The 17,330-nt window shown below is 37.7% G+C and overlaps 1 protein-coding gene across 1 annotated transcript in view; it reads right to left on the reverse strand.

Moving 5' to 3' along the window:
- LOC103397529 (uncharacterized) overlaps nucleotides 1-16,029 on the reverse strand; it is a 39,298-nt gene extending 23,269 nt beyond the window's left edge. Inside the window, exons 1-6 of the mRNA XM_017042844.2 lie at nucleotides 15,651-16,029; nucleotides 8,978-9,079; nucleotides 8,003-8,208; nucleotides 7,465-7,631; nucleotides 6,075-6,200; nucleotides 3,739-3,827 (exon numbers count right to left, since the gene is read on the reverse strand). Of these exons, the coding sequence (XP_016898333.1) occupies nucleotides 3,739-3,827; nucleotides 6,075-6,200; nucleotides 7,465-7,631; nucleotides 8,003-8,208; nucleotides 8,978-9,079; nucleotides 15,651-15,689 (729 nt within the window). The 5' untranslated portion in view covers nucleotides 15,690-16,029. The remainder of the gene's footprint in view (nucleotides 1-3,738; nucleotides 3,828-6,074; nucleotides 6,201-7,464; nucleotides 7,632-8,002; nucleotides 8,209-8,977; nucleotides 9,080-15,650) is intronic.
- Nucleotides 16,030-17,330: the final 1,301 nt, after the last annotated feature.

A 17,330-nucleotide genomic window follows, 5' to 3' on the forward strand; every position in this document is an offset into this window, starting at 1 on the left:
ATATATATATATGAATAATTACCTTTGCAGCTTTGTGCAGCAATATTTTAGCCTGGTCACAGGGAATATACAACCATAGAGATAGGGAGTATGGGGTGAGGAACTATGCTTCCCTGGTCTTCAATCTTTGTCCCTGGGAGGCCCACCCTGCACCTGCTGTCTCTTCGTGCCTCTCATCAGAAAGGCATTTAGTGAGTGCTGTGGCTGCAGGCCCCTTCATTAGCTACTATAATTATTTGTGCAAGTGGTGTACGGGCAAAACTGGCCCCGCATAAACAAACAGAAGGGCCGCAGGACTACGAACAAACAACGCATTAGAGACAATCAACGATGCCAACATAAAACTAAAACAGATGAAAGAACGGACACACTCACTATCACAAAAGAACGTACATTAAGTAAGGCGAAACAAATCTTAGAAACAAACTAGTGCCGTCTTGTGTGAAAGAGATGATTTATTTTGTTTACCACACAAAACACAACACTTATTACTTTCAATTACTGGCTTTAAGAAACATGTTGTCTTTTAAAAGTTTACACCAAAATTCTCATGTGCTCAGTAAAACAGTGTTGGAAAGAATTCTTAGACAATAAATGTCCATTACAACAAATACAAAAAACACTTTTTATGACTTTGTTTATGTGTGTGTGTGTGTGGCTGCGGGCTTCTTTTGTCCCAACAGTTCATCAACTCCACAGCATGATGACTTTTCATCCGACCATAGCTTCATCTGCCAGTGCTAATTACTGAGCCATGAAAACTTCTGACACACACACACACAAGCACACATACACATACACACTGGCGTATGCCATTATCAAGTCAAGCTATGTGTTAGTACACTAAATATTCTATGTTTGTTAAAAGACTATATCATATCTTCTTAGGTGATGGTTCTCTGTGACCCATGAGTAATGCTAAAAATAAGAACGTTTTTACTTCAGTCCCACAAAATGAGTGGCTGCTTGAAGGCTGCCCTAGTTGTACTAACTACTTTTACCCTTGAAAACTACATATATGGTGCTGTTAACCCATACCTAAATATATGGTAAAGTTATAGAATAGCTGTTTTTTCAGCTGTAGCTTAAGCTTTTATCAAGTTAAATATTAAATTTACTACAGTTTTGACTGTAGACTGTAGAATTTGGTTAGATCAGAATTTCGATATTGCTACAAGACTGTGAAAGCATTTACTATCGCTTTTAATATGGCCAATACTACAAAAACTACAGCAAATTTTGAGCAGTAATAAAAGCTTTATGTTGAAATCTAATGTAAATCTGTCTTTAAAACTTTATACATTCCCCGATCATACTAGTAAAAACACAACACGAGAAAATACTGGCAGTCCTTGTGTAATTTTGAGAAGACTAAACTTCACAAACATTCATTTTCACTCAAGCAGAGAGACTGACTAATGCATGTTTATACAATGCACAAATGTCCATTAGTCAGTCTATACAATGTGTCCATATCATTACACCGAGCACTCTGGAAAGCTTTTTCTTCTGCCTACAAGACAGTCACAGTTATGTCACCTCAAATTCCAGCTACGTCCTGTTTAACTGCTTTTAAACCCACACAACCCTGCACCAAAAAACACACTCTGACAAATGCATAACACATAAACCATTAGAGTCTAATTGAATCTAATTTATTTAGTTTTCCTGAAAGAATCATTTAAGGCACAACTTCCCTAAGCTCCTCAATGAGTGATACTGCGGATGCCGTTTTGCTCTCTTTTCAAACACAATTAAAAAATAATATATAAATATATACACACTGCAAATGACGTGCATATAAGGGCTTCATTTTGGAGCCTGATCTCAGGTCATTAGTAACCCACCATGACGCTGTGGAGTTGGAAGGTCCGCTGGCGACACACAGGCCCCTGGCCATTTGTTCTATATTAACTCTAATGGTGTTTCTCTCTCTTTCTCTCTCTCACACACGCAGCATGCAGACTCAGTGCTGGTAAAATATGCACAGAAAGTCCGGCGCTCTCACACAGACAAAGCCATTCAAATGAATGGTTATTTATTCGCTAAACGAGGATCTGGGTGTTTAATGTTCCTTGGACGTTAGGTAGTTTTCTGGGGGAGGCAGAGCCATACCCCTACGGCTACAGACATCATTTATTTTACACATAGCCTAATACTGCACACTAGGCAGCCGCTGAGAAAAATGGGCTTTAGGAGTGAGAAAGAGATATAACAGAAATAATGAATAATTTTTATTTTTTTATTTTATAGAAGGTGGCAGGAGGGGACTGACAGCAGAGAAAAGCCAGAGTTAGTAGTAAAAGTCTTCTCTGTGTGTGTGAACGTGCATACGTGTTTGTACCTGTGAGGACATTCAGACAATTTGCAGGGCCTGACCAAATATGAGGATTTTTTTTATGGTTTAAGTATTACATTTAAAATTAGCACTAAGACATTTATTTATGAAAAAGGTTCGGGTCAAGGCTTTTTGTGTTTTTTGGTTACTTTTGTTTATTTATTTAGGACACCTAATATAATTACTTACATAAAGGTTAGTGTTATCCTAACTTTAATCAAAGCATACAAATAAATCAATTTTATAATGCTAATTACAGTAAACTGTGTGTTTATTTAAATGTTAGTTGGGGGCCTATTTGTAATATTTCAGTACTAGATGTATCCCTACAAATTGTGTTTAGAGGTAAGCATTTAAATAGTGGTTTTTATTGACAAATATGCAGATTGGATGTCGGGAGGTCGTCGTGCAGCTCATATAACTAGACATTATCGCCTGTTGAGTTTGTGGCTAGAAGCCAACTGGAAGGTTAGATTGTAGAAAATTGTTTTTTTTTTTTTTTGTCGTGTGAGTACAACACTAGTCCAACTATTATGTTGTTACGCTTAGTTTTAGTCATTGGGTGTCTGCGCAGTGTTTGAAATTTAGTGGTTGTTATTAAGGATAGCAATTAGGTTTAACGAATATAATTAAATACCTTCACATTTATAGTTTATGTTTGTGTAAAATGCCAAGCAAAAGAACTAAGAAAAATCAGTGGAAAAAGATGGAACCGTTACCACTAACATTTCCTCAGTGAGTTTGAACATTTGTGTGAATTTGCACGTGCGTGTGCTTTTGTGTTTGTGTTGAGCTGAAGTATAACAGTTGGAGGAAGTTAGCTGCATGTTGTTTAAAGCTCTCAGGTTTTTATGTCTGCATCTCATTTAGATACGACACCACAGGGGCTTCTCTACTAAGAATGCAGCACTTCCTAAAACGACATAGGTGTGAAGTTCTCAAAAAAAAGAACAACAAAAAAACATAAAGCCATTAAGGTAACTTTGAAATTTAAAAAAATATATAGCTTTTACTTTCAAACTTATCTAAAATATTCTCAAATTACTCATGACAATGACAGGGACATGCACCAAAGTATATAATAATATATACAATACTCTAATGTCATGGCTGTTAAGTTTAAGGTCAGTTAAAGCATTATATTAAATACTGACCGTTAAATAGTTTAATTATAGTAATAGTTGTGTCTTTAATTGTCTAGTTTGATCTTATTCTAATCATCCTTATCTTCACATTTGACAACATACCCATTAACTCGATAAATATATCATAACCAGGTTTTCTGCCTAGTGCAGTCGGAAGGCGTTAAAACTGCATTATTACACTGTATTAGTATAATAATTTGATTGAAACAAAATGAAAAATTGGTATTTCAGACAGTCTTTACGTTGAAAACATACCTCATTCTCTGTGGTGACTGAAGACAATGCTATTGTCATTCCCCCACCAGTAAACTCCTTCAGCTCCGCTGTGTGCAGCTGTTCCAAGTCTGCATCCAGTCAGTACACACAAACAGGCTAACAGTTATATACACATAACAAACACATATGGAACACACAACAAAATTACACGGAAATAAGATCCACAACAGACAGAAAGAAGTACAAGAATAAATGCACAAAAAATACACTCTATGTTACACCCATATTTGAACGTCATGAGTTGTAGTTGAAGAGATATGTCTGCCACACATCCACTCTTACACTATCTAAAAAAACATTTATAAGTTTCACACATTGCAAACAGGAGTCTGAGACCACTGTTGCAAACAAAGCAAAATAAGGAAATGCCTTTTACAAATACCAAAGGCAGCTATGATTAGATTCAAAGGAATAAACGAGTTAAACAAGTGGAGGAAAGGAAAAAGAAACAATAGGCTTTGTATTTACAAAAACATTACCTGATTGTGCTACTTTAAAATTATACTAATGTCAACATTTAATTGTGTTCTGTCATATTTACATTATGTTGTCCAAGCAGACATCAGGGGTGTGTCCATTTTATGTATTGTGCTCTGACACAACACTGATCCAAGACCAGTGATATTTTAATATTGAATATTTCAAGAATGAGGACTTTTGAAATCGAAACTCTGGTTTTAAGTTTCTATAGACTTGTTTTCAGCTGGGATGGGATGTCAACGCTTCAGGCTGTTTGTTTCACTGTCTGCCTTTCCTTTGTTTCATTTGTTGGCTGTACTCGTTTCCCACTTTGCTTTGTCACTCTTTAACCACTTAAAACCCACATTGAGTGTAAACATGTAGATAACAGAGCTGTTTATATTAACACATAACTGTAAAACTGTAAACATAATCAAATCACTACATACGTTGTTGCCGTTTTATTTCTGCCTCACAGTACTATGTCTGTGTAATTTCCCCAATGGTGAACAGGTGAAAGAAAACTACAGTTCGCCTGTGGGTACTACTTATCACTTATATTAAGGGCATACAGCCTAGCCTTTTCTACAGACCTAAGACCAAAGAGTTCACCATTTGTGAGACTAGTTCATTGCAACAACAACCTTTATATTGTAAAAATATTTTTAATATGAACTATGTAATCCCTGTTACTTGTCTTTTCCTTCACTTCATTGTAGTGAAACATTCAACCAATACGTTAACCAGAACTCAGCAATGTTGAGTGTAATACACGTTAACAATATAAACATAAATGTTAAATTAGCCCAGAGCAGCTCGTACATATTGGCCTCCTTATATCCTATGTACCTTATTAGTACTGAAATGCATTGTGTATTGGTATGTGTTAGCCTCTTAGCTCCTACACACCCTTTTATGAATCTGATATCCTACTCATCTACAGCATTTTAAACACATTTAGCCCTGATTCTAAGAGCACCAGTTACGGTTCAGAAGGTCTACTGAATTCTATTTATAATCTCTGTGAAGATTCTCAGTCCTCCAGGTCATGGTCAAGTTTGACGAGTTCTGTTAGACAACTGGTCTGAAATTTTCTCAAAGAAGACGTTTCACCTCTCATCCAAGAGGGTTCTTCAGTTCTAACTGGTGGTGGGGAGTACAGTAGATATATACTCCTTGGGGTCAATTGTGAAAGTGTAAACAGTCATTAAGTGTCTGATGGGTTGTTGTGGTCCCCATCAGAACGGTTTAAGTCACCTGCCTCTTTGTTGTGTGAAACTGAGGAGAATCAGTTTTGGGTATTGTTCCTAAAAGTGATAGGTTGTGTCTGAGTCCACCTCCTCTGTTGAGTGATGGTTTTTCCAGGTTGACAAAAATGGCTTCTTTTACCCCTCTCTCAAACCATTTGTCTTCCCTGGCCAAAATGTGAACATTGTTGTCCTCAAAGGAGCGTGTTTTGTCCTTGAGGTGTATGTGAACAGCTGAGTTCTGTCCTGAGGAGTTGGCCCTCCTGTGTTGGGCCATGTGCCTGTGTAGCGGTTGATTGTTCTCCCCAATGTACAGGTCAGTACACTCCTCACTGCACTGAACGGCATAAACCAGGTAAGAACCAGCCTCACCATTGACCACATTTGTGCCCTGAAGAACCCTCTTGGATGAGACGTGAAACGTCTTCTTTGAGAAAATTTCACGTCCAGTTGCCTGACAGAACTCTTCAAACTTTATTTATAATGCTTTTAACACGATTGTGTTCACCTTGTGGATGCAGAACAAACAGTACTTGTAACGTTACTTGCATGATACACCCAGATATCTTTACTTCACAGGCCTAATTCAAAACATGATCAAATATTCACATTTCTCCTTGGCTCGACCTGCTGTGATGTCCCTTAATTCATCCAAATATTGCCTGAGCTCCTCCAGTTCAGATGACTGTCGGCCATGTTTGGTCCATAATGATTTACTCTGTAGCCTCAGGGCCTCTGCAGACACACAAACAACACACACATAATGTGATTAGTACACTGTAAATAAGCAGAGCTATTAACTTTGATGATAAGATCTTTTCCAGATTTTTTGACCCTATGTTAAAATCCACAGTTAAGTCAGGGTTTTATCACATCTACCTTTTTATAGAAACTTCGTGTTCGTAGAAAAAATATTAATTTTCACAATTTTGAAATTGTGTTTTGTTAAGTTTTTTTTTTTAGAATTTGTCATATTTAAGATCCTCCATGGTGTTGAGAGCTAACTCCCTGAATAAAAGTTTCCACTGCACAAAGCAGGAAGGATTTAACACTAGAAGGATTTAGCTAAAATGCGCGCTAGAAATCGATCACCCCATATAAATTGCCCACAAACCTCATAAAGAACTATAAAATTGGAGTACTCTTAGTACATCATTCTATTGAAATATTATTTCCACTGTCCTTTCACTCCTCTCACTCCATCCACAATAATCCACTTTTCCTCCTACAGACCATCCTCTGTCTGCCAGTCTGTTCATCACAGCGAGAGAAAAGAAGCAGAGATCAGTCAAGTCTCCTGTCCATCCTTCACCCAGTGGATTAACACTGACAGCTGGAGAACATGTCCTTTACTTTCGCATAGCTACAGGTATTTACATTCACTGTTTCACTATGGTGGGCATGAACACAAATGTTGGAGAAGGAACTATTAGTTTGAGTGTGTGGCAAATAGGTGCATTAAAACATATGTTTTTAAGTATTATTTCACGATCGTCTCCTCTACCAGTTTATTTAAATAATGGATGCATATAATTATAAAATATATACCGGTACATATATTACAATACAATATATCCATACATTATAATGACATTTTATATTTTTACTTTGTACCTGTATGACAGTGACAAGGACACGTCCCCTTACATTATACTAAGTTGTACATAGGCATTGAGTGGTTATTTAATAGAAATAGACTTTTAATTAAGTGGAGTAAAATGGACAGACACACAACTGTAGGTGACAAAACAAAAGCAGTCTGAAAAAGCAATTTGAAAGAGTTCAATAAAAAAATAAAGATTCATTTTTCACTGTGCTAATTCATTGTGTGCCTTTTGCATATTTCAGACATCTGCCTTATTCACATTTACAAGCCCTCATCCCTCTTCTTCTGCATCTCTCCTGGTGAGTGTTAAGCGAGTCATGTCAGGGGATTTGTGTCTGTCCTCCTTCATCGCCCCATTACACCCCCCTTGGTGGTCGCTTGTACCCGCCTCACCTCCAAGAGTCTTCCTTAGCGTTGCTCTGACGTGCTCCGCTGCTTCTTGACGAATCTCCCTGGCGACCGTTGTGACTGCGAACGATGCCCCATCGTCCCCTGTGTCCTGCTGCCCGTCATGATGGACCACTCGCAGGATGCTAGACTCCAAAGCGTGGTACTCAGACCTGGGGGCAGGAGGACACGAAGGGGTGGAGGTGTTATGTATGGCTGCAGGGTAGAAAGTGATGATCATTGTGAAGCATTTGCATTAATACAACAGCCTTTTGAGTCTTTAGGGATGCATGTAGGCCCCGAACTGCACACAAACATGGACTCAGCCTTTTGTTGCATAAATAAATAGTGTGTGTGTGTTTGTGAACGTGAATATGTGTTGCAGTGTTGAACTGCTCAGGCTTCCTTCGCTATTCAATTCCTGCCTGCTAGAATTTCCCTTGTGTCCCAGCCATGAACTAAATAACTGAAAATTAGCTGAACTCACAACAGAGTGACCCACAGTTTAGACTTGGACCTGAACTGCATACAAAAGTTTGTTTACCTGTCTAGAAGTCCATCTCTGAGCAGCGTGAGAGAGAGTTTTCCAGTGTGATGAAGCGATGAGAGGTCGATGTCGTCCCTCCACAGCAGCAAACTCTCATGAATGTTCATCGTCTGAAGATACTGCACTGTATCTTCAGGCAGAACTGTGGAACATTGCTGACCACAAAACACTGGCACACAGAGTCTGCCATACAGTTTCTCCTTCTATAAAAATAATTAATAATAATAATAATAATAAATAATTAGTATGTTCTTATTGTGACTAATACACAAATAAATGTATGAATTACCAAACATAAAATACACATTTTTATGTGTTTTTCACCCACAACCCTCATTAGAAATTAAAAATGTATTTAAATACAGTTTAGACTTCCATCAACATCTTTAGAAAAATGGAGAATGACTGTAAATTAAGTATATAATTTAATTAAATAATATTTCTATTCCTATATAGTTATTTCTAACTCTACTAAAATTCTACAAATTGTTTTTCAATGTGCAATTCCTTTGCTAGGTCACAACTCAAAAGTATGTTGCTTTTAGATAGGTTGCAGGTATGTAAATTTGTAGAAATATCTTAAAAAAGATATTGTAAAGCTGATTCTTTATATATGGATGGTGATCACTTACTTACTGGTATTTATTCGCTAAGAATAACAAGTTTAAACCTATTTAATTATTCATCTGTTTGTGTGTATAAATGTAAAGGTTTTAATACAATAAATTCCATTTTAAGTATCACTTCTTTATTGCTGTCCCCTTTTTATATGTATTTCAATTTGATTTGGCTCTAGACTGGCTCAGTTGGTGATGAAGAGATTTAGTTCTTAGTTTGAAGATGAAGAGATTTAGTTTTCTTTTTTTTATTTTGGGATAAAGCAAAATTAACTGAAGTTAGTGCTGGATCCAAATTTTAACTCATGGAGAATGTGGAGAACACATGCTTATGAACAGGCAGATTTTGTGTTACCTCGCCAAGGTGCAGAGCCAAAGACAGCGTTGCAGCCACAGTGTCAACATCTGGCTCTGGTCCTCCTAAAACAGCATGGATGGACTGCTCTGATGCTACTATCTGAAAACACAAACATGAACACATTCATGTACACAGGTCAGTGAAATACTTCATATATTTGTTTTCTAAGATCCAAAGCGATGAAGCAGATGTTAGTATTGCACATTCATTTTGTTGAGCTGATATCTGACACAGTGACATTAAAGAAAGAATGAAATGTGAATATGCAATAAGGGATCACATGACGCTGAGTGACATATCAGGGAAACAATGGATTCCATTAGGTTGAAAAGTTCTGTCAGGCAACTGGACGTGAATTTTCTAAAATAAGACGTTTCACCTCTCATCAAAGAGGCTTCTTCAGTTCAGAGTACAGCAGATATATGCTCTAGGTGATAAAGAATAAAGCTACTTTAGGTCCACTCTGTTGGGTGTTTATTCTTTCACACCTAGAGTATATATCTACTGTACTCCCCACCACCAGTTAGAACTGAAGAAGCCTCTTGGATTAGAGGTGACACGTCTTCTTTTAGAAAATTCACATCCAGTTGCCTGACAGAACTTTTCAACCTCGATCATGACCTGGATGACTGAGAATCTTCATAGAGAATGGATTCCAATACTTTTCCAAACAGTGCAGACAAATTCTGCATAATAGTTGTACAGTAAATAGATATTAATGACAGCTCCATTACAGATATTAATGATTCCCTTCTGGCTGATGAAGTCAGAAAATATTTTCTGTGTTATGTTGACTCAGACCTCAGATTTTTGTAGATTTTAATTTTAGATTCTAACATCAGTGCCAAAAACCATTTGCTTGTCGGCACAGTTTCTTCACATGATTCTTTATGGTCAGAGACCATGATAAAGCTAAAAATGTCTGGCATTAGAGGAGCTCTGCAAACTTTAATCTGGCTCAGACTATAATAGATGTGGCCCACAGTGACCTATCATCTAAAATAGTGAATGTGGCCCAAATTTCTTTAAAGAATAGTGGACTCTTCTGGAGGACACGTGGCGGGTTTGGCCATGTGTGGTGTCATCCTATGGTCAAATATTGGGTCTGTTATTTTATTTCTTGTTGGATGATGTGGGAATGTTGTCACAAGCCTGTGACCTGCATCGGGTGAATGACATAGACATGTTATGCCACATTTTACCTACTTTGTCATAATTTACCTTTATGAAAATGTAAAATGCAGTATTTAAAAATGCCAAACAATATCTCATAAATGACTAAGGCATCTCCTCTGACTTCATTCACCAGTGTAGTTCTGTGGTGCTGTTCAACTACAATTACAACTTCAAATACATGTGGAAATCAATTTAATCTAAATCAGTTTGCCCACTCACCACTGGTGCATGTCTATGAAGATTCTCTGTCATCACTGGTGCAGTGATGACAGAGAATGGTGCAGCACCTGCCATTAATCAAAAAGGTAAATGTGTTGATACCAAATACTGTTTCTCTGTGGCTTACTGAAGTGGCCTTGAAGCCTTGAAGATTTGACGGGAGAAGATGCTGTAGTGGAGAGGAGATAGTGTACAAGAGGCAAAAGAATGGAAGGGAGCAGGCACTGGTTGTATTCAGTCGATTCTTGAAAATAGCACAAGGACATCAAATCGGAGGTAAATATGTACCTAGTCAAATAGACTGGTTCTTGGTTTGTCACAATATGTTAGATTCCTTGAAAAAGGGACACAAATAAAACAAAGTTCTGTTCTCTTATTGGAGCTTTTTCAAATTCTCGAGCACCAGCCACTTCTTTGGGTAAAGCTCTTGTCTACTGTTATAAATCTGCCAGTCTTTAAGTGATGCACATTAGTATATATAAAACGAGCATCATCTAAGCTTATAACAATAACTAAGCACTCTGCTGAACATAATGGAGGTAAGTAGCTGTCTTAGATGTAGAACAGTCTGATGAGCTTTGTAAAATGTTCAGCTGCTGTGTTAATTGACACAACGTCAAATAAAACATTTAAAAAAACTTTTTTGACCCTATTTTAAGTGTTTATTCCTACACTAGTTGCCAAGTAGTTTAAATATAAAATATAATATCATGAAAATACTAATAATTACACATTTCATTTGTGTAGTGCTTTGATAGAAGATGCTCAGACATGTAATACATTTAAATATTGCTTGAGGTGAAGTAGTGATGTAAGGTTTTCCTATTTGTAGTTTATTTGTCAAAATAGGGAATTTAAGTTTTCTTATGAGACTGTTGATAGAGTGCAACTTAACAGGCCATTGGGCCCAGTACCCCGTCCTCACCCTGGACACTTCACCAGTTAACACAGGGCCACATACAGAGACAAACAAACCCTTCATAACCACATTAATCATTTAAGTAAATGATAATACAAATAATGTTTTCACTGAGCCAAAGGAATCAACTAATGTAAAGTTATTGTACAATTCTTGAAACTGTTAAACAGCACCACCTGCAGTGGAGGAAAAAGAAGCTACCTGTTTTTTTTATAACCAAGAGTTTCTATAGATCAGGGGTCGGGAACCTATGGCTCGCGGAGCCAGATGTGGCTCTTTTGATAACTGCATCTGGCTCTCAGATCAAGCTTAGCTGGTACTTCTTAACACAATAAGTAATAAATAATTTTGCTGATATTCAAGTATAACGTTACATAAATCATAGTGTTAAAATAATCTTCACATGCATTTGCCGTGGCAGCGTACTCTCTTTGTGTTGTGTTAAGTAATTGCACAGAATCATCAGCTTGGTACGTCATCTTTTATTTCTGACCTAAAATGTGAAAACAAAGTCAATCCATTTTAGAGCAACACAGAGGCAGTTCTGACGCTGAAAATATAAACTAAATAAATAAACTAATAACCGTACAATGAATGATAAAATTAATATAATCAAATTAATTAATGATGGAGCTCCTAATATGTGCACTTATACCATAAGGACAGCAGAGCCTGACTGTTGCTCCCGGGGCTTCACGACTCTAATCAGCAGGAGTGTTGCATTTAATGACTGTATGATAAATTAAGGTTTTTCTTACGTGGTGTGTATTAAACTCTTTTGTATGGCAAGTGGAACCATATATTTATAACTATGTTACACATTTTAAGCCATAGATTATTTTGTTTTACCCTGAAGCCAATCGCATCAAAACCATGCAGCACCAGAAGTCGCATTAATGGTAAGATTATGTATGGATAGTAAAACGTTAATAATTAAAAAAAAAAAAAAAACTTTAATACCTTTCAGAAACATATTATACTCTGAAAATTATTGGTCTGGTTTAAACATTCATAACTTCAGTTGTATTCAGAGTAAAAAAATTGTATGGCTCTCACAGAAATACATTTTAAAATATGTGACTTTTTGGCTCTCTCTGCTGAAAAGGTTCCCGACCCCTGCTATAGATGTTTCCGTACTATTAGCACTATATTGCTTACTGTACTATTATGAGTACTGCACATTTAAAAAGTCTTATACATGTATGAAAAGGCAATAAATGTTGAAGAATTCTGTCAATAACTGATAAGGAAATTAGCTGAGGTGAAAACTGGCAGCAGGCTGATACACAAATATACAAACAGATCACAGACAGGTGTGAGAGGAACAGGCGATAGTAGGAAATAAAAGGAAGGATAAGGTCAATAGCTGAAGATGTGAGGTGAAGATCTAGAAGTGGACTGAAAGGGAAAAGGTGTATGTAGAGGGGTAGAGAGACAGGAGGAGAGAGGAGGAGCTGCTAGAATGAATCAATAATAGTCAGAGAAAAGGAGGTGATGCATTATCAGGAAAAAGGCCACTCACTTTCTTGTCCTGCAGATGGTGGGTGAGTATGAGTGTGTGTTTGTGAGGGAAAGAAAGAGGGAGACTGAGTATCTGCGCATGTGCATGTATTGGCTATCTGATATCCTTCAATCTGAGTGCTCTTTCGCACAGCTCCATTTCCATCTCCCTGTCTGGCTCTCCATTCTCATCACATCTCCTCTTGATTCCTCTTCTCTCTTTTCATTTGCTCTGCTCTGTTCTTCCTCTCTTCCTCAATTTTCACCTCTCCTCAATACTCCCCTCTGCTCTCCGCTACTCTTCTCTCCTCTATTTTCCTCTCCCCAGCTTCTCCTCTGCTCTGTTCTGCTACTCCCCAAATCTCTCCTTATTTCCCCTCCTTCTGCCAAATTACATCATTTTGCATTTTCAGCAAAACATCACTGATAAGGAGATTTACAAGCTTCCAGTTTATCATTTTATATAAGACACTCTTTACTTGGTTCACAAAGCACCGTGTGTGTGTGTTTCTTTAAACAGTTTGTTTTATATTGCAATGATGTTGACAAGATGTTAACACACATATAAATTTAAATGACCAATTAATGATTACATTTTGTTACACAGCCAAGTCCTAAAACACAATTTTGTCTGTTTCCAATCTGTGTTAGAATGTGTTAGAAATGGATATACTGAAAGTTCACTCAGCACACAGCGTCATCTCATCTCGTCCAGTAAGCACTAAGAGCTTGGACAATTAGAAGTATGGGTATTCTGGATAATGGCCATCTATAGACTAGAGAGACAGCAAGGGAGAATCATAGACAAGGAAAATGACAGAGGGGCCAGTAAAAGAGCAAGTCACCATAGTTTATGTTGTAGCCCAGGGAGGATGTGCAATAATCCCAACACGTGTTACCCTTATTCTACAGCATGTATGTCACTCATCGAGTGTCCTTATCGCTCTCTCACCCACCTTTGCTCTGACCTGTTGGTTTTTATCTTTGATCTTTTTCCTGCTAATTGTCTTCATGTTAAATGCAGTCTTCTGTTTAGAGACAGGGTTGGTTATGGTTAAAGTGAAGGAAAGCTACACTTCAAATAAGGCAATTAATGCAGCATTAAATCTGTTTCTGACACCTTGATGTACTACATTTGTACAGGTTATAATGGAGAACACAAAGATCTCCTATTATTTGTGAACGCCGCCTATGAGGGCAGATTTTAGATTCACTTTCTGTTTAAAATATCATTACAAGTGCTATGACGCTACAAAAACAAACTGTGTGTGTTTAATGCTGCTTTCTTACATTTAACATGTTTAGTTGTGCCAAACAGGGGAATTATGTAAACTGCATTGTACTTGTAATGATATTTTGAGGACTTTGAGATTTCCCTAAAATGAAAAATAGTTAATTAATTCAGTTATTACTTGCGTGTGATAGTGCTGTAACAGGTTTATAGATACAAACAATTGTATTCCTGTTTATAAATATCTTATGAAGTGGGCCTGATCCCTCTGTAGGGTCTAAACTAAACATTGTTTTGTATTTATTTTCTCTACACCTGTTCTCATGTGCTGCTCCTCCCTTCTAAATATCTTTCTATTTGCTACACTATACAGTACACTGGTCCTGACAGGTTGTCTTGAGTTGCAAGCCAGTGTTGCAATTTGCAGCTATGGTACACCTGTTTATTCTTAACAATCTGGCTTTTTGCATGCTTTCTTGAAAGCATGCATTTCTCGGTTTCAGGGGGACATTCCCTGACTACGGTGTTATTCTCTGCCTGTGGAAATTGTCGGTATCACAGAAAAGGTAGTAAATCTATCAACATCAATGTCTGTGCATGGGCACATGCTCACTTTTTGTAAGTTTGAGCTAATTTATTTACCATGTCAAGTAAAAACAGCAATACTAAATTAAACTAATGAGATAAACAGGCAACATCATCATAAAGACTGATGTATATCATGTCACTCAGGTGCCGTCTAGGAATGTTAAAAAAATCTAGCTTCAGAAAATGCAATATTTCAATGAAATGAAAACATTTGAAAAATACATTTTAAAAGGAAATTACATCAAGTGCAACCATCAAAATATACCTTGTCTGTGAGGTACAATGCTCACACCATAAATGACATGTTTGTACTCTTCAACTAATATTACAACCCTGCTAAAGTCAAACAACATGTGCAAATATCAGTTTTACAAGGCCCTGTGGCCACACATAAGGTGCATGAACCATAAAAAGCTCCCCAGTGTGAAGGGCTGTGTAAGTATTTCACTGCTAGCAGGTTACGTATATATAAACCATTGCATTATATGGATAAATGTGAAAACAAGACAGTATTACCTACCTATCTATGCCAGCATGTGTGCCCTACAGACACTGAATAGTGCTGCACAGCAGTGGCAGTCATTTTACCCATATAAATTACCTTGTTTATTATTTTCATGAAGCTTTTTATGTGTGTGGACCCCTTTTCACCCCTTTTCAGACCTGGATCAAATGCAAATTATGAGTCTGTTCATCTGCAGAGCAACAAGATAGCAGGAAAAGACAGCCTTTGGCTAAACTTGTTGATGTCACGCCTCCCCCTCATTAGAATCACTCCCTACGTTCAAATTCACAGTCTGATATTCCTGGAAACATAACAGGAATTTGTGAGGGACCTGACGAGCCTTTTTCTATTTGCTCTGCACAGTCATGTTGTCGATCTACAGGTGCTCAGGGGAAAGGAATTAAGACGAGAGATATCTGCTCTGCGCCTTTTCAGCAACAGGAACACAGCCTGTAGAGCAACGGTAGTAGCTTTATCACGGTCATGGTCATTCATTTATACACACCACAGTGTGTTGCAGCTCTGAACTCACCACGAGCCTGCTCTGGACCCTCCGCAAATACTCGTCCATGACGGCCTGCGTCGCTACGGTGCCGCTGCAGATCTCTCCATAGACCAAGTTTCGGTTTTAAGGCCGCGAGTCTATGTATATAAATGCGTCTCTATATGTGCGTGTATTGCATCGGCTTCCGAGTCTCCCGCTGCGCTGACACTGCAGCACTCTGGTGCTGTTTGTCTGTGTGTGCGTTGGAATGAGTGAGTGTGTAGAAACCCTTGGTCCTCCCCCTCTCTCCCGGTTGAACCCACATCACCCAGCGGTGGATGTGACGGCAGGAAGAGGAGATCCGACGGAGGCGCGCTCTGGATTCAACCGCGTTCCCTGCTGTACGGATCCTCTCCTAACTGCGACCCCTCCCCCTCCGTACAGAGAGACGTTTACAAACACACATCTATCCAATCCGGTCTGTTATACTGTATCACACGGTATCACGATAAAATTAAAGGGATTTATAATCGAGACATCTTCAGCACCACGGACAGCGTCGCAGTCCTTCATTGACGTGCGTTCTAGATTAATTTAGTTTAAACAGTGAAAGTAGGTGATCGCACGTGTTGGATGTGGATTCCTGTGTATTGTGTAAAAGACAGATATAATTTGATGTGGACATTTTAACTTCCCTTTAGTTATTTTATCGGACCACAAGAAGTATTTGATGGTGTGGATTTGGCAGGGATCTGTCTTTATGTTTAGTTTTTGGATAGGTGGCAGCAGTCCAAATAAAATGATGCATAGCTGTCAAACTCTTAAATAATAAAATTGTGGGACGGTGTTGTATGCATACTGAGAATATTGTGTTGTCATTATTTTCTTTTACACTGTTTTGTGTGTGTGTGTGTGTAAATTTGTGGTACATTTTAAAAATATGAAGTATACGCAGAGTTCTGGAGTGTCAAGGCCATTCATAATACACCTGCCTTCCTCTGTAAAGCTAGGGTTTATATAAAAATTAAATTTAAGATTATTAGATTATAAAGAGATCATAAAGAGATAATAACATACACCCAATACTGTTTTTCAAATGTTTGTAAGGACTTTTCATTAATATGATGCATTTTCTTACTCTAACCTTGACCATTCTAACTTGGGATTCAAAACTAGTTCTCAAAAACCTTTTGCATGGCAGGGAATTCTAGTGCCTAACCCTAATCCTTACCCTATGTCCAACCAAACCAACCCCATTCTAATTCACAAATGCAAAAGACACTCCACTAAAATCATCTACAGGCATATGACGTACAGACATTTTCCCTTTGTAGTGATCGCTCAGTATAAAGTGGATGGAGAATAGTTCACTGTCAGTGGCAATAGGCCACAGGCAAAGACATAACATAGACATAATCAATATGACTTACAGTCACTTTCTCCAAAATGACCAACAATTCCTCAGACACACATTTATTTTATTTATTTATAGGTTTATTAAAAGTGCTGCCTGATAGGAAATGCATGGAGAAAGGGCAGTGGTTTATAAAATACAGTATTGTGTCAAAAAAAGAGACATAAGAATAATGAAAGGTTTATATACTGTATAGTAATTTTAATATATTAAATATATAATATTTTTGTATGAGGAAGTCAGGAGTGGCAGAGGAGTATGTTAGTTTGGTGCAGGGCATGTATGAGAATAGTACAACAGTAGTGAGGTGTGCT

The sequence above is a fragment of the Cynoglossus semilaevis genome, chromosome Z (assembly GCF_000523025.1).
Source record: "Cynoglossus semilaevis isolate Cse_v1.0 chromosome Z, Cse_v1.0, whole genome shotgun sequence".
Lineage (NCBI taxonomy): Eukaryota > Metazoa > Chordata > Actinopteri > Pleuronectiformes > Cynoglossidae > Cynoglossus > Cynoglossus semilaevis.